Here is a 22,313-nt window from a genome sequence, read left to right as displayed (position 1 = left end):
TCCTGTAGAAACCCACACTGAGGACCCATGTCCTTTCTAATCTTGCCCATCCTTCAAAGCTGTCTTGTAATGTCTTTCTGGACTATGTTGTAGGAAGAGACAGAGAGGAGAAACAGACTTGAATGAACAATCAACTGGACTTGTTACACATTCGCTATGCAATGCAGAAGAGGGATGGATCAAGGATGACTCTAGAGGACACATCTTGATGGCTGTGAGCTGCGTGGGGACCACTGACCAACAGGAAGACTCACTTCATGGGGCCAGGAAAAAATGACAAAGCTGAGACCAGAAAAGAAACCAACCATGTGCATGGGAAAAAGAGTAGAGACAGCTCTAGGCTAAGGGAACAACTTAAAAGTCTAAAGGGGGTAGAAGTAGCTTACCCTCTGCTAGAATATGGTGTGGCGGAGAGTGGCAGGAGATGAGGTAAATAAGAGCCAGGTCATGTTGGGCTTTGTAGGCGTTGGTAGAGATCACATGGAATCAGGACAGAGGCCATATGCATACATACTATGCTAAATGCAGTAGGGAGTCACTGAAGGGTTCTAACACCAAAAAAGAGACATGATATGATTTATGTTTTTATTTATTTTTATTTTTTAATTTTTAAAAAAGACTTTATTTAGGGTGCCTGGGTGGCTCAGTTGGTTGGGCGGCTGCCTTCAGCTCGGGTCACGATCCCAGGCTCCTGGGATCGGGTCCCGCATCAGGCTCCCTGCTCGGCGGGAAGTCTGCTTCTCCCTCTGACTCTATCCCCTCTTGGGCTCTCTCTCTCACTCTCAAATAAATAAGTAAAATAAAATAAAATAAAGGAAAACATTTTTAAAAAAGACTTTATATATTTATTTGAGAGAGAGCATGAGCCAGGGGGAGGGGCAGGGGGAGAGGGAGAAGCAGACTCCCTGCTGAGCAGGGAGCCCGACATGGGCTCGATCCCAGGACCCCAAGATCATGACCTGAGCCAAAGGCAGACGCTTAACCAACTGAGCCACCCAGGTGCCCCATGATTTATGTTTTTAAAAGATTACTCTGGCTCTACTTGTGAGGAATGGTGACGTGATAGAGGAGGGCAACCATGAGATGAAGAGAAGGGCAGTGTCCAGATATATGTTGGAAGGAGAAATGATGACTTAACCTGCAGATGGATTGATTAGATGTGGGAGTTGAGGGAGAGGAAAGTCACCTCAGGAGATGCTTTGATGACTAGCTTGAAGGTGGTATGGTTCAGGAGATAGGGGAGACTGAAAGAGGAGCAGCTTGGGGGGTCTGATGAGGGTGGAAATGAATAATTCCATTTGGGCGTTGTTGAGTTTGAGATATCTCCGAGACATAAATAGAGATATAATAGAAATATAAAATGAGACAGGTGGTTGGACAGATGTGTCTGAAGAAGAGTTTAGGCTAGATGTAGATTTGAAGCCAGGGGAATGTTGAGTGCATGTAGGGAGAGAACGTAGAAAAAAAAGAAAAAGAAAAAGGCCCTAGAATGTGGGCCCGGGGAATTCCAACATTTAGAGGTCACGTGGAGGAGGGCAAAGACCCAGCAAGGACCTCTCAGAGGTGGCAAGGGGACAGGCAGTATGAAAACCAAGAGACTGCGGAGTGAGAGTAGCTAAGAGAGGCATGTTGCAAAGTAGTTCGATGCCTGCAAGTTTAAAACTATAACTCCCAGGGGCGCCTGGGTGGCTCAGTTGGTTAAGCGACTGCCTTCGGCTCAGGTCATGATCCTGGAGTCCCGGGATCGAGTCCCACATCGGGCTCCCTGCTCAGCAGGGAGTCTGCTTCTCCCTCTGACCCTCTTCCCTCTTGTGCTCTCTGTCTCTCATTCTCTCCCTCTCAAATAAATAAATAAAATCTTTAAAAAAAAAATAAAAAAAAATAAAAATAAAAAATAAAACTATAACTCCCCAAAATACAAACTGGAAAGACCAGTGATAACTTACATTGGCTTACGTAAAAGCAGTTTAAATTCATGCTAGTAAAATGATGAAACAGACAAAATTGTAAAACTTTGGAGTTGGCTTCAGATGGCTTCCGCTGAAAAGGGGGTTGCCTTTTATCTTCCCTAACTTCACAAAATAAAGTCACTTTTTATATAAATCAGAGATCAAAGACTCCAGAGCAATAACTGCCAAGCCATTAGGGATAATGTTCCTAAAACTTTTATTTATTTTTTATTACATAAAATTGGCTACAGTTTTGAGTACTTACTATGTGTCAGACATTATTCTTCAAACACTTTAAATGTTTTTTTTCTATTCCTTCTGAGAGTCCTAGGAGTAGGGCATAATTATTGTGACTGTCGTTATACAAATGAAGTTCCAGAAACACAGAGAAGGGAAATAACTTGTTCAAAGTCATGCAAGTCTCAAATGGTAGAACTGTGACTTGAGTCTGGGAACTACTCAGCACCCCTTAGCATAACCTGTGCAATGCTCATTTCCAAATAGAAAATACACTAAAAAAATACTAATACAGATGTTGAAAAACAAAACCCAATAGATAATCACTGCTAACACTTGGGTGTATAATCTGTCACTTTTCATCTCTTCTTATGTCCATATTATAATAGCTAACATTTATTGGACATATTATGTGTACTGTTATAAAATCCTATGCCAGTAAATGGTGGAGGTGAGATATGAACCAGATGGCCTGGTTCTCCTTCAATTTCCCTCTCTTTCTTTTTTTTTTTTTTAAGATTTTATTTATTTATTTGAGAGAGAGAATGAGATAGAGAGAGAGCATGAGACGGGGGAGGGTCAGAGGGAGAAGCAGACTCCCCGCCGAGCAGGGAGCCCGATGCGGGACTCGATCCTGGGACTCCAGGATCATGACCTGAGCTGAAGGCAGTCGCTTAACCAACTGAGCCACCCAGGCGCCCCCTCCCTCTCTTTCACACAAACACATATTTAGGTTTTCTTTTATTCCTATAAATATGCATATATAAATAAATACACATATACTTGCACATATATTTTCTTTTTTAAAACTATATATATATATATATAATATCTGAATAACTTAGCAATATATCATGAACATCTTTCCTGTGAATAGCCTAAATAGTGTCAGGTTGTTTTGAAAGATTTTATTTATTTATTTATTTGTCAGAGACATAGAGAGAGACAGCGAGAGAGACATAGAGAGAGACAGCAGGGGGAGTGGGAGAGGGAGAAGCAGGCTCCCCGCCGAGCAAGGAGCTTGACACGGGACTTGATCCCAGGACCCTGGGATCATGATCTGAGCTGAAGGCAGAGGCTTAACTGACTGAGTCACCCAGGTGCCCCTCTCTGCCAAAATGTGAATCTTGATTCTCTTATTTCCTAACTCTGTTATTTGGGAAAATTTATTAATATTTTTGAGTCTTAGTTTATTTTTTATAAAAGGGGTACAAGAATGATCTTCCCTACTTTACAGAATTGTTGAATGGATTAAATAAAAGAAGATAAGTAAAATGCTTAGCAAATGTAATAAGCACTCAATCAATGCTAGCAATAATTATACCTTGTAGGTGCTTAGTAAATATTTCTATAATAAATTATTATGAATATCTTGCCCAAGGAGATGACTTATTTCTTAGGCATTAAAATATAATCCTTCTCTTTTGACTGTCAGAAATAATCTAATGAATGCAATGAAAAATGAAAAATATAGTTAGTCTAAAATGGATAATAATAATTTCTAGCTTTAAGTTGGTATATCACTTAGGGTCACAGCAGAAAACAGATGACATACTCAAACTGGTGTAATTCCAGAAGAGTTTATTTACAGAGGGATTCTTTACGGAAGTGTGAGTGGAATTCCAAGGAGGAATTCTAACCCAGGCTTAGTAGCACTGGCTGTTCCTTCCAGACCAGAAGGAACAAAGAGAGGGAGCAGTTACTGGACCCCAGAAGGAGAGAATCCTATAGTTGGCTACCTTGAGAGGAGCAGTAACCTCTTGTTGAAGGGCATAGCCAGCCTAAGGTGGCCTTGCCAAGACTAACCCAGGTTAATAATTACTCTGACCTCCCCATCTTTCCTCAAACCAGAGGGCAAGGAAACCCCTCCACACAGGCTAGTACATTCAGATCAACTTCCTGGGCAGAGAGCAGGGTGGACAAAGTAAAGAGTGGATCTGGAGGAGCAAAAGGGAGATAAGTGGCACCATATCAAAATAAGTGTTATTAGCGTGCCTCTAGTGTTGTAACTATAAAGCCAGAGATTGGTGCAGAATCCAATTGGATGTCACTTATGTATAAGCAATGTGACTCTCCCATATTGATAGAATGTGAAAAGAATTCTGAATAGTTTCAGGCAATAAGTAGCTTTATTGAATATGTTGGTAAATCAAATAGTGGAACAACCTAGGTAAGAGATTAGGGGCTCCAATCACACTAAGAATTAAGTAAATGTGTAACCTGAGTTCAAGTGACAGGGGCAGTGAGACGACCCTATTTGGTGGGCACGGACTTGGAATTCCTATTGGCACCACAACCATAAAAGAGGGCTCTGCTTCTCCCTCCAGGTCATTCAGAAGATGATCTTGGAAGTCTGTCCTTCCAGACTTCACCCTTACAACCAATCTAGAAGGCACCCCCAAATTGCTTGTGTCGGTAATCTCAGAGTACTTGGAGTTCCTTAATTGTTCCCCCGCATGTGACTTTAGTTCCTCAAAGATTTAGAATTAAGTGTAGAAATGATTAAGTAAATCAAACCCACCCTTTCATACTAGTTTCCGGTTAGATTTGAAAATATAACACATTTACAAACATGTGTATGCCATGTTTATAGCGAAGTATTTAGGAGACATAAGATAATTTCTACTATCAGATTTGGTTTGTGGCCTGTTAGATGAGCTTTGTGATCCTAATCTTTTTTTTTAAAGTAGGCTCCAAACCCAGCATGGAGCCCAACATGGGGCTTGAATTCACGACCCTGAGATCAAGAATCAGACGCTTAACCGACTGAGCCACCCAGGTACCCCGTGATCCTAATTTTTAAAAACTTTTTTGCTAGTCTTACAAATAGAATAATAAGATGTGTAGTTGAACTTGAAAGCTTAAGGAAAAACTAGACTTTATTGTTACTTCAATAAATTGCATATTTATTAAAAACTAATCTGTGAATAATCTTTTGTAGGAAAGTTGCCTCAAAGACACAAAAATACTCATGTTGTCATAAAGATGTTTTTGCCCTCTTTCTCAAAAATCACCCCCAAACACAAATGAGAAGAAGGATGGAAGCCAGCCAATGCAGGAATGACACCTGACTTAGCAACGTTAGGACTGCAGGTTGTACCAAGGTTCAAATAATTGGTGGCATCAAGTATTTAGGAAGAGGGAGTGAGGAGGGAACTGAAAACTGGAATGGTTGAAAGTTTAGAAGCCAGACTCCCATGCCCATCAGCCCACCCTAGTCAGAAATGGCACTCAGAATCCAAGAGGCTCTGGACTCAGGAACACCTTACGTGGAGGAGGTCAGGGGAGAAGTGTCCAACAGAAAACTGGCCAGGTGAGTCCTCTGGCTCATTTCCTTGCCCAGTTCCAGAATGCCAGCACCCTCTGTGTTTCTGAGTCTGGGCTGCAGCCTTCCCTGTGATCATATGAACCACCCAAAGTCCTCCCAATGAGTTCCTTTTCTGTTAGTCTGTGTCAGTTTCTACGCCTGCAACCGGGAACTCTGATTAAAAACTATTTCACATTTATCTTGTATTAATTTCATTCATGTTATGTCCACATCCATTCTCCATGAGAGCAATTCTGTGTCTGATCTGGCTTATCATTTACCTGTAGAAACTAGTATTGTGCCTGGTACTTAATAGGCACTCACCAAACGTTTATTAAATAATTGAGTGAATGAAGCCTTCTCTGTATATTCTGTATACTCTTCACTGTATCTTCTGTATCCTAATTACAGAACTTATCACATAAAATATATGAATTTGTTTTAATATCTGTTTCCCATATTAGAAAGTAAGTTCAAGATTGGAGATCCTACCCAGGTCATTTTAAAATACTGGTTGGCATTAAGGAGGGCACATGATGTGATGAGCAATGGGTGTTATATGCAACTAATGAATCATTGAACATTATATCAAAAACTAATGATGTACTATATGTTGGCTAATTGAATTTAAATTAAAAAAACATACCGGTTGCTAGGGAGGGTCTAGTACATAATAGGCAGAGAATGAAGGAAGGCAGAAAGGCAGGAAGGAGGAATATGTGTCGGACATTAGGTTACTGCTGAACACACAGAAAGAAGACTATGGCGCTCCCTGCCTTAGAAGGGTGCACCGCGTGGTGAGCGAGATTTGTAAACAGATGATCAGAGTGAGCATTTGTTAGAACATACCGTGAAGATGTTTTGGAGAGGAGGGTGAGACTAGTGGGCAGATGGGGTGGGGAACCGTGAGCAAAGAGGCACCCAGATGTGAAAATTAGGGTGCTAGAGAGATAGGTATGATGCATCACGGGATATTCAAAGCTTCGATGAAATGGTCCGGACTATGGGCTAAGGTTGCCTCTGGGGAGTTGAGATGGAAAGTAAGCATTAGGTTAAGATGGCAAGAGGTTTTGTAAATTGAAGCTAAGACGAATAAGTTCTCTGGTGAATTTAAAGTGCTGAGCTGGGTCTGCTCAGCCTTGTCTCCTTCTCTCTTTTCTTTCCCTCCCTTTCCTCTCTCTTTTCCTTTCTCTCTCTCTCCCTTTCTTCTTCATGTCCTTCTTCCTCTTTCTTCTTCGTTTCCCCCTCTTCCTCCCCCTCCACTTCCTCTCTCTCCTTCTCCTCCCCCTCCACTGCCTCCTCCTCCTTCTCTTTCTTCAGCAGCCTGTCTCCTGCTCTCCAGCATTCCCAGCTCTGCTCTGGCTGGGGTTATGGGGCCCGCACTTGTCTGGCTGTGCTAAGTGACTGGGTGGCTGTGCCTGTGACTGGGGAGCAGGTTGGGGGGAATGTGAGTAAACCCAAGTTACTGCAGACTTAGAGCTGTGTTCTCCAATCAGCTTTATTAGTAATGAAAGCAATGTTCTGATCTCCATCTTTTTCAATTTGGTTGTAGTTTCAGGAGGGGAAAGTGGGTTTTATTTCTTGGCCTCCTTAAAACCTAACAATCTGGAATACTGAACACTTGGGCCAGCTTAAACACAAACAATCTGAAATATCTAATACCCCAACCAAGAAAATTAGAATAAGCAGGAGTAAAGTAATGAGTTTGGGGTCAAAAAGGATCTAGCAAAACAAGAACAAGAACAGTGTAAGTCAAGGTTGCTGTTGCAACTGTTTTGTTTTCTTGAGCAGATCAGATAATATGGGGTAGTGACTCTCAAGCTTTGGGCCCTTCAGTAGTGCCTGGGGAGTATGTAAAAAACACAGATGAATGGGGCCTGTGACTTGCACTCAGAAGACCTTGGGTGGGGCCCCTGCACCTGTATGTTTAACCAGCCTCTGAGGTGTTTAACCCTCCAAAGTTTGGAAACCTCTGCTCCAGAGTTTATTGGATCCCAAGTCATTGTTATCAAAAGCAAAACAGTTTTCAAAACATTTCTAATCATGCTGGGGGCAGTTGCTGCAGACAGCAAGCAACACAACTGAGAAGCATATGAGAAGCCAATAAGACTGAGAGAGACAGGTGCTGGCTGGAGAAGAAGAAAGGTGAAGGCATACCAGGTAGAGAGAAAGGCAGGAACAGTTTAGCTGATAGGCTGAGTATGCAATCACGGGCCCAGTTACACAGCGACTGAAGCCCAAGGTCATGGCAGGCAAACAGTTCTTTGGGAACCTGGAAGGGTAGCACACATATGCAGGGAAAAGAACCTTGCTTTCAGAGTTCCTGTTCCAGCCAGGCTTCTGGCAAAACGTCTTGAGTTACCATCTCCTGGAATCCTGTTACCACTGGGAAATGGCCCAGAGAAAGTCATACCCCCTCCATCTACCTTGATAGAGACATGGTGGAGTCAATGGTGAGATCTACAGAATGCCTCCAGTGGTGGATGCACTTAAAGGCCCTCCGTGGATGAGAGGACATTCAAAAATGCTTTGTAAAGCTAAAGCATTAAACAATGGTAAACCTTATTACTCTGATTCTCCTGGCTCTCATCTTTCCTGATGCCTTCCACCTTGAGATAGTATTCTTGTGACCCTGGATGATTCTGCTCAGCTCCTTCTTATAGGCTGCATTGTGTTGGGTAACAGTTTATAAATGCTCAGCTACTGACATTGACGTCTTGAATATGAGGCAGCAGGTATTTTTTTTTCTTTCTTCTTTTAAATCAGTGTGCAACCTTTTCTTCCTCCCCCACCCTCCTCCTCCCTGAGTCACTGTTCATGAACTCTCTTCTCACAGATACTCCTGTCTTGATCGCCCATGACATGGTTTTCTTATGCTGCAAGAAACAATAAGTGTACTTGCAAACAAATACTTCTGCCTGATGACTACCCCTCCTGAACTGAAACAGAGCCTCTAGTACAGGTGACTGATATACCATTTTCCAAACTCATCTGCTCTATTTTGTTTCTGCAAAGCGTAAGGCAGTTTCTGAAAAAAACTGTTGCCCTTCAGGAAGTTGAAAAGTTTAGGGATGAACATAAACATCCTGTGCTTTCTGTAAGCATTCACTTATTGATCATGAATCAATGTAACCTATTCTCAAACAGGTGTTTATTTTTCCCCTGCAATTATTGGTTCATTCCCTTGACAAATTTTTTTTGAGGGGGGTAGAATGTAATGCAACAGTTTTTAATACTAGTTACAGAGGTCAGTTAAGAACATGGAAATGCTACTGATTAGATACCAAGGAAAAAATAGAATACAAAATGATATATACAGGATGATTAAAACTATGTAAATAAAAACACACATAGGAATTTATTTTTTATTTTTTTACCAAAATGATCTATTTATTTTTTAATAATTTTTTTATTATGTTAGTCACCATACAGTACATCATTAGTTTTTGATGTAATGTAGATTCATTGTTTGCGTATAACACCCCATGCTCCATGCAATACATGTCCTCCTTAATACCCATCACCGGGCTAACCCATCCTCCCACCCCCCTCCCCTCTGAAACCCTCAGTTTGTTTTTCAGAGTCCATAGTCTCTTATGGTTTGAGAACTATCAAACTAGGCCTCAGGGGTACACTGGTAACCAAAATGAAGAGATGCATAATGCTGAGTCAAAAGCCAAAGATTAATTAGCTAAGAATTCTGCCTAGCACTATTCAACTTAGTAGAGCTATCTGGTCACTATAATTTATTCAGTATCATGGACCGGAATCTTTTTGCTGAGTTTTGAGTGTATAGTATTATCCTGATCAGCATTGAAAGAACTTTGAGTATCTCTTAAGACTGTTGAAGTTAGTGAATTAGATTATTTAATGTTTTAAATAGGTAACACATTCACACAGTCCAAAATCTAAAAGGTACAAGAATGTAAGTGAAATGTCTTTCTTTTACCTCTGTTCTCCAATACCCAACACCCCTCCCTGAAGGAATCAATTCAGTTAGTTTAGTGGATATCCTTGTTTTATCCATATTTTAGAGTAAGGATTCTTAACTAGATTTGTAACTTGAGAAAAGACCTCATCTTGATCCTGTGGTAACTGTCCTTCTAAGACTATATCCTGTTCTACAGGACTTATATGAATCAGAAGTTCAGATTTTATTTTCCAGATGAGTATAGTGTGAGTTGTTCTCAAGAGGGAAAAGAATGGGAAAAGCAACTAGAAGAGACATGCAAAAATATATTTTACTGTTAATACTCTTAAAAGTATTTCATGCCATCAAATAGTCTCTGACAAACAAAGTTATACTGTCATGTTTTAAAAGTCTGGTTTCCTAAGGAAAACTATACCTGGTTCTATCAAGATTATGAAAATAATAGTCCTTGCTAAGGGCTATGTAGTGTTTATTTAAGCTTCACAACAATCACATGAAGTATATACATTTCATAGGTGAAGAAAATGAAGGGATAGCAAATATAAGTTCTCAAACCTAGACCAGGGCTCTAGTGCCCTCACTCTAATTTGCATGATACTCATTATCCATCCTAATAGAGAACAGCCAAAAGAAGGCACGTAGCAATATTTTGTTTATACATTTTTGTTGTTTATTCAAAATCTTTATTCTCAAATTTTAGGATCCATCAAAATTACTCACGATATTTAAATGCAGGTTCCCAGGCCCTGGCACTGACTTAGAGAATTAGAATCTCTGAGAGAAGGGCTCCAGCCAGGCATGCTTATTTTAACCAGTACAGGCAGGTGACATTAAGCCGGCTGGCTCTATGCACAGTGACAACTGTCATACCTGTGACAGTTTATGTTTTCCAAAATTGGCCACTATCGTATCTTCCAACACACACATACTTATGTTAGTTTCTAGAATCTCTCCACTCCCCTTTCAGGAGGTGGAGTCCATGCCCCATACCTTTGAAACTGGGTGGGTTTTTGTGATTAGTCAACCAACAGATTATAGTGGGAGTGATGCTATGTGACTTTCAGGACTAGGTCAAAAAAAGACAATTCAGCTTCTGTTTTTGCTAGTTAGAACACTCACTCTTGGAACCCAGCTACCAGGGAGAGGCCCACTAGGAGAGAAGCTAATAGACAGCACCAACCTGCCAGCTATGTGAGCCATCTTGGAAATGGATCTGGGCCCAGTCAGGCTGCCCAGGCTGACACAGCACAGCATGGAGCAGAGATGAGCCTTCCCTGCCAAGCCCTGCCCAAACTGCAGATTCAAGAGCTAAGTAAATGATCATTGTCGCTTTAAACAGGAAGTATGAGCCGGTTTGTTAGGCAACAATAGGTAAGTGGAACAGCACACTTCTAACTTAATATTCACTCTGCTTTTCTTCCTATCAGGGTGAATTCTCCTGAGCCCTCTCTAAAATATTCTGAAAGTATCCTTGTCCAATGTCATTAACTTTCCCAGATTGTTCTTCCCAGATTCTAATCACAGAACCACTTATTTCAGACTTCTGGTTATGTGAGATTCTCATTATTACCTCTGAGGCTTGGTTTCTCATCTCAAAAGCACTGGTAATAACAGAACCCACCTCATGAGTTTTATAGTTAGATGAGATGATCCATGTAATCATTTAGCATTGTGCCCAGCACATAATATTCTCTTATTTTTACTAGGTTTCTTGCATTCATAGTCTCCATTTCTTTAATGCAATGTGTGTGTGTGTGTGTGTGTGTGTGTGTGTGTGTGTACACACATAGACTTTTTCTTGTAGTCCCATGCCATTTTATAGGCTATTTCCTATGCCTGACATGCTCTTCCCTACTGGGTCTGTTAGACTTACTCACCCTTGAGGGCAATTCTTCTTCTTTGGGAAAGCCTTCTCTGACTTCTCAATTAATGCCTCTCTGGGCTCAAATAGCGCCTTGGAAAAACCTCTACTATAGCCCTTAACACACTGGGTTGTAATTAATTACTTGTCTCTCTTCTCCATTGGACTGGAAGGCAGTATTGTCTTCACCCCCCAACACAGCACCTGGCACATCCATACTCACCATCTACGTTTGTGCTGTGCTAGGAAACACTGTGGTTAGGCAGTCAAGGGGTCCATGTTTTGGGAGACCTGCTCGGGGTCAAAACAGCTCCATTTTCTCCTGCATAATCTTGGAAAATATTAGTTGACATTTCTGAGTCTCATTGTAGAGACACTTTCTTAAGATTTCTGTGAAGTAAAATAATACCTGTGAAAAGCCTATCCCAGAGCAAGCAAGCAGTCATCAAACGTCACAAAATGCTTTTCCAACAGTCCCATTTTCAGGCATCGCCACTCTAATCTTCCTTTAGGGCCCTGCGCTCCATGGGTAATCCCTCTCTCAGGGATTACTCTGGGCTCTCTAATCCTGTCCTCGGTCATTCCTCCAGCTAGCAACTCTGCGTTCAGAAGCCAATTCCCTGCACCCCAACTCTCTCCAGACCCTTTCTTTCAGCCTTCCCTGAGCTTAAGGGGCCCGATTTACGTGAAATTTAAAAATCAAAATTTAAATATCAAAACTCTATGACTAGGGTATCCCTGGATAACTTCCGAGACCCGCATTTAGGAGAATGGCTACTGAGTTTCAGTCTTCCACCTCCCTTTGAGGAAGGAGCCCGCGGCTCAACTTAACCGGAGTCGTTCACCGCTGCGGCCGCGCGCAACACAAAAACGTTGAATGAACGAACAAACAAACGGATGAATGAATGGGCTGCGCCCGCGGCTGCGCCTCTGTTACGTCGCCCACTGGCGCAGGCGTGGCCGCGGTAAGAGGCCTGCGGAGCGCCGGCCGTGTAATCCTACCGTCGCGCGGCGGGCTCGGCCACGAGCGCCGGAGCTCCGCGCCGCCTCGCGCCTCCTCCCCCAAGTCCCTGCCCCGCCGGGGCTCGTCACTTCCGCCACCCCCAGGCCGGGACTGGGGCAGGGAACGCGGGGGAGGGGGGGCCAGGTCCTGGGGAAGCCCGCCCGCGCACGAGCAGGGACTACATTTCCCGAGGGGCCTCGGCGGCGGCGGCGGCGGCGGCGGCGGCGGCGGGCGCGGCAACGTCCCCCGGAAGTGGAGCCCTGGACTTCCACTCGTGCGTGAGGCGAGCGGAGCCGGAGTCGAGACCAGAGGCCGAACTCGGGATCTGACAAGATGGCCGGGCTGCCCCGCAGGATTATCAAGGTAACCGCCCAGGCCAACCCCCGGCTCTGCGCCCTGCTCTTGGCGGCTTGGCAGACCGCGCGGCGCGGCTTCTCCCTTCCTCCGGCCCGCGGCCCGCGCTGGGAGGCCGCCGCCCAGCGCGGAGAGGGTCTGGCTGTGGCGGCGAGGGAAGTCAGACGCTGGGGAGGGGGCTCCGGAGAGACTTCCGGCCGCGGTGGGGCAGCCAGGCGGCGGGGACCCGGGGCTTCCCGGTGGCCGCTTTGCGGGCGGGGAAGGCCTGGCCTGCACCCTGGCGGAGGGTGGGGCCGCGGGGTTGCGGGGTTCTAGTCTTGGGCGCGGGCCGTCGCGGGCCTCCGCGGCCTCCCAGACCACCCGGGAGGAGGCCGCGGGCGCGCGCGAGTCGCGGCGGGGCCCGGACTCCGGGCGGGAGTTGTGGCCCGACACAGCCCCTCGGCCCTGGAGCCTTCTCTCGGGCCGGGCGGGAGCGCGGGGGTGCGGAAGCCCCGGGTTCAGAATGAATGAACCAGGAGCGTGAGGCCGGGCGGGGCCCTGTGCCCCGGGAGGCGGCTCCGGGAGGGCCGCGCGTCCTGCCGCCGTAGGCACATGTTCGCCGCAGGCTGCGGGGGTCGAGGGACATGAGGCTGCGCGCCCCGCTGCTCTCGCTTTCGTGATGTCCTCTCTTAAATACGTTTCCGCTCGTTATCTCTGTGAAGTGATTTTACTCTGGTTGCCAAACTCTGAGAGCGGTTTCTGCTCAGAGGATATAGTTTAACACAACATGGGGGGGGGAGGGGCAGAGCAGGTATGGGGGACTTGGTGAAATCCTTTGCCTCTCGATTTTATGCACTTTAATGTTTAAACTGTTCCAATACATATGGAACTGTGAAAATGGACATATTGGTTTTGTAAATCCTTTACATAATATCAGGTCCTCAGATGCGCGGTATTTCTTGCAATACGTAAAAACAAAACGTTGAAATCTCTTGTCATTTTTAATGAAAATTTTAGTTGAACTTCTGTGTTCCTTAATATGCGAGTTAAAGGGACTAAATTGCAGCATCATTTCCTTGATAGAACATGGTGAACGTGTATTTAATCTAGCTTGTTCTGAAGTTTGAGGGGAGATGCATACTAAGTTCAAGATCTTTTAATGGGTGATGTATTGTGTAGTGCTTCGTGCAACTTAAATATATCTGAGATGGGGGGATGTCTCTGACCTAGAGTTGCTTGATTTGGAGAAATAAGACTTTTTTTTAAAGATTTTATTGAGAGAGGGAGACAGCGAGAGAGGGAAGACAAGCAGGGGGAGTGGGGGAGGGAGAAGCAGGCTTTCCGCTGAGCGGGGAGCCCGATGCGGCGCTCGATCCCAGGACCCTGGGATCATGACCTGAGCCAAAGGCAGGCGCTTAACGATTGAGCCACCCCGGCGCCCCGAAATAAGACTTTTTATAAGGTAGAAATTCTTAGAAATTAGAGACGTGGATAGATTGTCATTGTGTGCTGCAGTCTAATATGAACTTTCATAGTGCAAAATTTGTTGTATTATGGATTTGTCTCAGGCTCTGTCCAAGGCAGTTAAATTGCTGTATGCTTTGGATGGTCCTTACAATGTGGTTTTCCTCACAAGACCCCAGTCATGTTTATTGAAGCCCCAGTTGAAAATGAGAGATGGGGGGGATGTAGCTGTACACCAGATGTCTTCAAATGTTTGTTTCCTGTATTCAGGTTATTTATTGACTACATAATATGAATTGATATTCTTAATAATTCTCCAAAATACATAATGAAGTAAAGATTTAACATTTTTTCCAGTTTTGCTTGATTCTGGACATATTCTGCGGTAATATGAAAGCCTTGGATGGAAAAATAAATTCTGTGAATTATTTTTTACAGAAATGATTTATGGCAGTGAATTGAAGGCCTCATAATTCAGTTTTTTTGGCACACAATTTAGTTTACACTAGGTATTTTCATTTTACTATTTTAACCAAGACAGTGATAATTCATAAATATGGTCTTAATTTTACAGTATCTTGTTGATAGCACCTCTTTAATAAAAGGTGACTTCATTTGGGTTTTATCTTGGAAAATTTAGGTGGTTTTACTTTAATGGTCATTTATGGCTTATCTTAAAAGAACTGTTTTCTCCAGTCCCTAGGAAAGATTGCAAAACTATAATGTGTTTTCTAGTGCTTACTATTGTTTTATGTAAATTTTCCCATAATCAGTGAAAACAGTTTTTTTAAGATTTGTTTATTTGAGAGAATGTGTGCGGAATGAGTTGGGGGAGGGCAGAAGGAGAGACTCTTATGCAGTTCCCCGCTGAGCACGGAGTCCCAGACTGGGCTTTGATCCCAAGACCCATAAGATCATGACCTGAGCCCAAACCAGGAGTTGGACGCTCAACCTACTGAGCAACCCGGGTACCCGAAAATGTTTGTTTTTTAATCAGAATTTTTAGAAAGTTTGCCTCTTTTTTGTTATCCGCAATACAGGATTCCATGTGGAATATGCTGGTGGTGGTGGTGCCGGGTAGGTAGCTGTACTGTCCTGAATTGTAGGAACACACCATCTTTCATTGGACAGCTATTAATAGGATGCTATTTATCTCTTAACTGGTCATTATTTGTATTTGCAAAATTCTTTTTTTTATTTTAAGACTTTATTTTTAAGTAATCTCTACACCCAGTGGGGGGCTTGAATCCACAACCCGACATCAAGAGTCGCACACTCCACCAACTGAGCCAGCCAGGTGCTCCTGCATTTACAAACGTCTTATACTATTTAATATTTGTAGATCTTGATCTTGTGAAGTAGACTACTTTTATAGTCTAGAAACCCATTCAGATGACTTTCTTAGGGTCTTAAAACTGGCAAGGGACAGAACTTGGATCTTGACCCAGTGTGACCTTCCCCTGCTTCTTGTTATTATGAAATGACTATGTAAATGTACTTTGATAACTTTAACTGTACAGATATAAGATGATTTTTTTGAATTACTATTCCCTCATTTACTGTCCTACTCAGATTCCCATATACAATCCGCTAGCAAATTCCCTGGGGCGTCAACTTTCAAAATATATTCTTAATCAGCTACATTTACCCATCTCTCTGAAACCACCGTTCAATTCCATCATTTGTTGCCTAGCCTACTGTATTAGTCTCCTAAGCAGCAGCTAGTGTTACTTTCTAAAAATATAGATCATATCACTCCCCTTCTCAACTCTAGAAAGGTTCTCCACACTTAGAATAAAATCTTGACTTTTTCCCCCCGTAGTTACAAGGCCTTCCTTGCATCTGCCTACCTCTGAGGTCATCTCCTGCATGTCTGTCCTTGGGTCACTCTACTGCAACCACAATGTTGCTTTGCTCTATCTGAACAATAAGAGGCTAAGTTTGTTCCAGTCACAGGGCTTTCCTTCTGTTTACTACATTACCTGTTTTGGCGTATCGTTCAGTTCTTGGCTCACATGTCATCCTCAGAGAGGTCTACCTTAATTATCCCAAAACACAGTTTTCCTCTTCCCCTCCCTTTGAGTTCCTCATTATCCCCATATTTCCTCCTCTCCTCTGTATAGCACTTATCACTATTTGAAGTTATATTATTTATTCTTTATCTCTGCTCCTACTAAAGCTCCACGAAGACAGGGATTCTTGGGCATTGCTCTAATACCTAGAGGATGTAGTGTAGTAGGCACTGAAATATTGAATGAATGAATGAATGTGCTTCAATCTTTAGAAGAAAGTTTCAGGAGAGTTATTCTATATCATAATTTGATGTTATTGCTTAGTAGATTTCTATCTAAATCAATGTCTGAGCTAAAAGTTAATCTCTAATTCATTAAAAAATCAATTTTTTATTTTGTCTAATAGGAAATACATGGAGTGCAGCATTTGAAAGGTTCTAACAGGTACATAGAGAAAGTTACTAACAGGTACATAGAGAAAGTTAAAGACTCTCATCTGCCCTTCAGCATTCCAGTTGCCTGCCCAGACAACCATTATTTTTATTGTGTATTCTTCCAGAAAGACCAGAGAGATTTAGTATGTATATTTAGGCCTGTTCCCCTCCTCCTGATGCAAATATTTTAATTTCCTCACCCCCCACCAATCTTTTTTTTTTTTTTTAAGATTTTATTTATTTGAGAGCGAGAGAATGAGAGACAGAGAGCATGAGAGCGAGGAGGATCAGAGGGAGAAGCCGACTCCCTGCTGAGCAGGGAGCCCCATGTGGGATTCAATCCTGGGATGCCAGGATCATGACCTGAGCCGAAGGCAGTTGCTTAACCAACTGAGCCACCCAGGCGCCCCGCCCCCACCAGTATATCTTTGAGGCCACTCATTTTTTAAAGGGGTTCTTTGTGGAACCATGTGGTTAGACCTTAATTTAACCAGTTGTTTATTGCTGACTTAGATTGTCTCCAAAATTTGCTATAGAAAATGCTGTGATGAATAGTTTTATAGTTAGTGGTATTTTGCACATGTGTGAGTTATACTGAATCTTGGCAGTTCTTTGTTTTGCTTGAATTTTAGAATTTGCTTTTTTCTCTCTTCCCCTTGGCCAGAACTCTTTTAGTCTCTAAAAGTGACTGAGCAATTAAAGCTTAAAATCACGTAGGTTAAAAGAAACTAAAATAAGTCCTTCCTAATCGGTTCCTCATAAAGAATTAGAGTTACTTTGGGAGCAGATAAATGAGATCTGTAGTTGTGGCCTTGGTCAATAATTTATTTGATTTACAGTTTAGGGGCACCTGGGTGGCTCAGTTGTTAAGCGTCTGCCTTCGGCTCGGGTCATGATCCCAGGGTCCTGGGATCGAGCCCCACATCGGGATCCCTGCTCGTCAGGAAGCCTGCTTCTCCCTCTCCCACTCCCCCTGCTTGTGTTCCCTCTCTTGCTATGTCTCTCTCTCTGTCAAATATATAAATAAAATCTTTTAAAAAAAAAGATTTACAGTTTACATGTTACTTTAACAGAATGATGTTCTGTTGTCTTCTCAAAGTTAATTGTGAAGACAATAAAATACAGCTTTGGGAACAATAGTTAACTTACTCAAGGAGTTGACTTATTTGATTAAAACCTGGCAAACCAACCTGCTCAGATTAGATTTTCACCAGTTTTTCCTAGAATTTATTCTTCTGTTTGGTAAAAACTCAGTATGGTCTGACTCTGCATTGAACTTGAGTTCTATATATTTTTTACTTTAATAATTGTAATTTTTAAAAATACAGATATCACTTTTTCACTATCACTATTTAAAAGCCATTCATTTGATATCTGTTCTAGTACATAAGGTAGTTTTTAGTGAGAAAAGTGATTCAGATAACTGGCCCTATTTTTGAGCCTTGAAAGTCTGACCAATAATTTTTCCCATTTAAAAAAAGGCATGAAAATCTAACAAGATGAGGATGGACTTGTTATATGTAGTTAAAACATCCTTAGGAAACTGATAAACTCTTATAGTAAAAACTTGACCAGAAACAGTATGGTTCTTGTCTCTTTTGGTTGTTGTCCCAGTTTAAGAATTTTCTGTTAAGAATTTTTTTTGGGTCGCCTGGGTGGCTCAGTTAAGCGTCTGACTCTTGATCTCGCCTCAGGTCATGATCTCAGAGTTCTGAGATCAAGCCCTGCTTCCAGCTCCATGCTCAGTGGGGCATCTGCTTGAGATTCTGTCCTTCCCTCTCCCCTTCCCTCCCTTCGTGTTCTCTCTCTCTCTTCATATAAATAAATCTTAAATTTTTTTGACCATTCTAGAATAATAAACTATATTTTTTGAATATGACTTCTGGGGATTCAGGTTTTTGACAAGCTTATTTGTGAATCCTTTTTATCTCCATGGATTCCAAGTTAAGAATCTCTGGACTACTATTGGTAGTGATTAAATTTTCAGGTTATAGGGCGCCTGGGTGGCTGAGTCGTTAAGCGTCTGCCTTTGGCTCAGGTCATGATCCCAGGGTCCTGGGATCGAGCCCCGTATCGGGCTCCCTGCTCAGTGGGAAGCCTGCTTCTCCCTCTCCCACTCCCCCCGCTTGTGTTCCCTCTCTCGCTGTTTTTCTCTCTCTGTTAAATAAAGTCTTAAAAAAAATTTTTTTTAGGCGCCTGGGTGGCTCAGTTGGTTAAGTGACTGCCTTCGGCTAGGGTCATGATCCTGGAGTCCCGGGATCGAGTCCCACATCGGGCTCCCTGCTGAGCGGGGAGTCTGCTTCTCCCTCTGACCCTCTTCCCTCTCATGCTCTCTATCTCTCATTCTCTCTCTCTCTCAAATAAATAAATAAATAATCTTAAAAAAATAAAATAAAATAAATTTTTTCAGGTTATAAGGATACTGTTTAATTTACTGCCTAATGTTTTGATTATAAAATGGCATAATTGAAAGTAAATTAAAAAAAGCAGTTGAATGTTTTTTTTTTTAGCTTCTCTGTGTCAAGCACTTTCTTTAGTCCAGGTTGATCAACTCTCATATTAGAAATTGAGTTTTGTCAAAATATCAAACACTTCTGACTATCTACCATTCTATGTAACTATGGCATCAGAGATAATATGCATTCGCTTTGCAGAAGTTCTAAATTTTTTCCACACTGTGACCACTTATAGCTGTAAAGTTTTATACATTAGAGGATGCCCATCTTTTTCCTTCTCTGATGAGTTTGTAGGCCAAAGAATTTGGATGACTAGGATTCTGCTGCAAGTTGGTAACTTCGCTTTTTTCCCGATACCCTGTAGGATGGTTTACTTGTGTGAAAATGATTTTAAGAAGCAAATAAGTTCTACAGATTGAGGTAGTATGGATTGTGAACATACATTTAAATCTGTTACTGTGAGTAATGGATGTTTATGCACTAGAGAAATGCCAGAAACAAGGGAATGAGGATAGTATTCACTAGGGACTTTGGGCATTACAATTGTAGTCATTAGTTTTGATGTAGGTGCCTAATTATTATATAATTTTACTTTCTAAAAACAAAATAGATCTGAAAGGCATATGTAGTAATTTTATATCAAGAAATATTCCTTTTTTATATGTAGCATGTGTTAGACTGGTATTTTATTATACAGTTGAAATTTGCTTTGCAAATGTATATGAAAGACATCAGCATGGATATATAAATTAGGAGATAGAATAATAGGGAATCAGTTAACTTCACCTGAAATCTTAGCAACTGCTAAAAATGCTTAAGTGAAGTATTTTTTTTTTAAATGTTAAATAGTTATCTTTAATTTGTGGATTAGATAGGATGTAGGATCACCGTAGTCTGAGAACTGTGGCGCTAACATCTCTGGTGGCAGAAGCCATTATTGTGTGATTGGAAGAACTGGATAACTGGTAAAGAGCCCTCAGAGAATCAACAGAAAGACTTCTTTATTAGCCATTCTTTCAAGAGCTATACCACACTATTCATGGTATTTTATGTTTTTAAAATCCTGGTTGTAGCTATTCAAAAATCCCTTAAGGATACTTAGAAATAAAAATTTTTATTATTCTGATATGGCCTGCAACTCAGATGTTTCTAAATGATTAGGATTCAGCTATAATTTAAAGTTATTTTATTTTATTTTATTTATTGATAATAAGTAATCTCTGTGCCCAGCGTGGGGCTCAAACTCATGACCTTGAGATCAAGAGTCACATGCCCTGCTGACTGAGCCAGCCAAGGGCCCTTAAGTGCCTTTAGACATTGTTTTCAGAATCTAATGTTGACGTATTTTGCTTTTTGGCTAATATGTTCAGATTTTCAAACTTCTTTAGTTTTCAGTATGTCTTAATCAGTAATTTGGTCTGTTTTGAGCAAATCTGTTTTTATTTTCAAAGTCTTTACAGTCTAGTGATTAAAGGCATTGTAGTCAGGAAAATACTAGAAAGAAGCATTACAGATGTTATCTTCGTGTCTTGAGACTATGGGTGCCTTTATTTACAACTTTTTAAGATTTTAAAAATAATTTATACTAAGGAAAATGTTATTCCCATAAAGTCTCTGTGTATTTATGACCCTTAAGGACAATTGGGATTACCATCCCTTTCCCCTCTTACTATAGGGCACGGACAAAAGTGACTTTACTAAGCTAGTAAGAGCCCAAGGCCAAATTTCATTCTTTTGTGAAATTGCGATTTTTCGGCTTTTTTATTATCCCTTTTTTTGGTCCATTCTTAAGACATTTTCATTTCAAGTAAGTGGACATTTACTGGATGCATAATATGTATTTAGCACTAAGCCTGGGGAACAAGAAGTGCATCACTATCTAAGGGAAAACTCAGTCATGAAACAAATTAAAGCGAGGTGTGTTATGAGAAAAGATACACATGGGATTTACCATAGTCTGAGGATGTGAAGGAAAGTAAGATTGAGGGAATGTTTTTAAAGTTGAAGGAGGGAGGGGCCCCTGAGTGGCTAGTCAGTTAAGCGTCTGCCTTCGGCTCAGGTCACAATTCCAGGGTCCTGGGATCGAGTCCCGCATTGGGCTCCCTGCTCCTCTGGGAGCCTGCTTCTCCTTCTCCCCCCCGCCCCCTGCTTGTGCTCTTTCTCTCTCTGTCAAATAAATAAATAAAATCTTAAAAAAAAAAACAAAGTTGAAGGAGGGAGAATGAGTTTTGGGTAGATGGAATAGCAGGTAGGAAAGCTGGAAGGAGAAAAAGAGGAAGAGAGAGAGTACACAAAAGTATACCATATTCCAGGAATCTAGTGTGTGTGATGGATAGTGTCTTATGTAATTATTAGGGTCCCATCAAGAAGTATTACTGTCTAATTACTAAGTTTAGAGAGTTGGAATCAAAAACTGTTGGGCAAAGAATTTTGAATTGTTTAGACTTCGTGTATGAATCATTCACCAGAGTGTGGTGTGACAACTGTTCCTGAAGTGAGATTGGTCATATAATTTTTATTATGTAAGTAAGACATCTTTTATTGAACACTTACTATGTGCTAGGCACTGTTCTAAGCATGTTACATGCATTAATTTATTTAATTCTGACAGCAAATCTATGATATGACTATTAGTTTTAGCCCTGCATTACAGATGTGGAAACCTGCACAGAGGGGTTAAGTGGTTGGTGGAGCTGTGATATGAACTTAGGCAATCTAAATCTGTGGACAGCAGGTGCTGTAGATGAAATGCACCAGAGCTTATCTGCCCCTGGATAATAACTGGCAGTGTTTGTATGTTTATATTTTATCGTTTGGACAAATGAAGTGGAAAAACATTTCATTGCAGAATCTAAGTGTTTAGCTTTCTTGTTTTTCATCAGAAGTCTCCTTACTGTAGTTTAATTAGAGGCTTTTGCACAAGTAAGTCCCTGTTTAGTAATAGTTTCACTTAAGATGGAGTGACTTTGGTCTGGGGTGGTGTATTCCTCTCTTTCCCTCCTGGATTCTTTGATTTGGGGAAGTCTGTGGTTCGGGTGACAAGGAACTAAAGAGCAGCTATTCCTCTCTTTCCTGCTGTTTCTTACCAGCAAAATACATTTGAGGTATCACTGCATCAGAGCATAATCTCTCTAATGTTAGGTTCCCCCCCCTTTTTTTTAAGATTTTATTTGGCCGAGAGAGACAGTGGGAGAGGGGAAGCAGGCTTCCCGCTGAGCAGGGAGCCTGATGGTGAGCAGGGAGCCCGATGCAGGGCTCGTGGGATCATGACCTGAGCTGAAGGCAGACACTTAACAACGGAGCCACTCAGGCGCCCCTCTAATATT

At 41.9% G+C, this 22,313-nt stretch overlaps 1 protein-coding gene across 1 annotated transcript in view; it reads left to right on the top strand.

Annotated features, from left to right (window-relative positions):
- Window positions 1-12,481: 12,481 nt before the first annotated feature.
- Window positions 12,482-22,313, top strand: part of UBE2N (ubiquitin conjugating enzyme E2 N) — a 35,686-nt gene continuing 25,854 nt past the window's right edge. The window contains exon 1 of the mRNA XM_028105505.2: window positions 12,482-12,651. Within this exon, the coding sequence (XP_027961306.1) occupies window positions 12,622-12,651 (30 nt within the window). The 5' untranslated portion in view covers window positions 12,482-12,621. The remainder of the gene's footprint in view (window positions 12,652-22,313) is intronic.

The sequence above is a fragment of the Eumetopias jubatus genome, unplaced genomic scaffold, assembly GCF_037043125.1.
Source record: "Eumetopias jubatus isolate StellerSeaLion01/CBP00866 unplaced genomic scaffold, mEumJub1_p1.0 scaffold_8, whole genome shotgun sequence".
NCBI classification, from domain to species: Eukaryota; Metazoa; Chordata; class Mammalia; order Carnivora; family Otariidae; genus Eumetopias; species Eumetopias jubatus.
The sequence above is the reverse complement of the archived record's forward strand: the minus strand, read 5'-3'. Positions and strand labels throughout refer to the sequence as shown.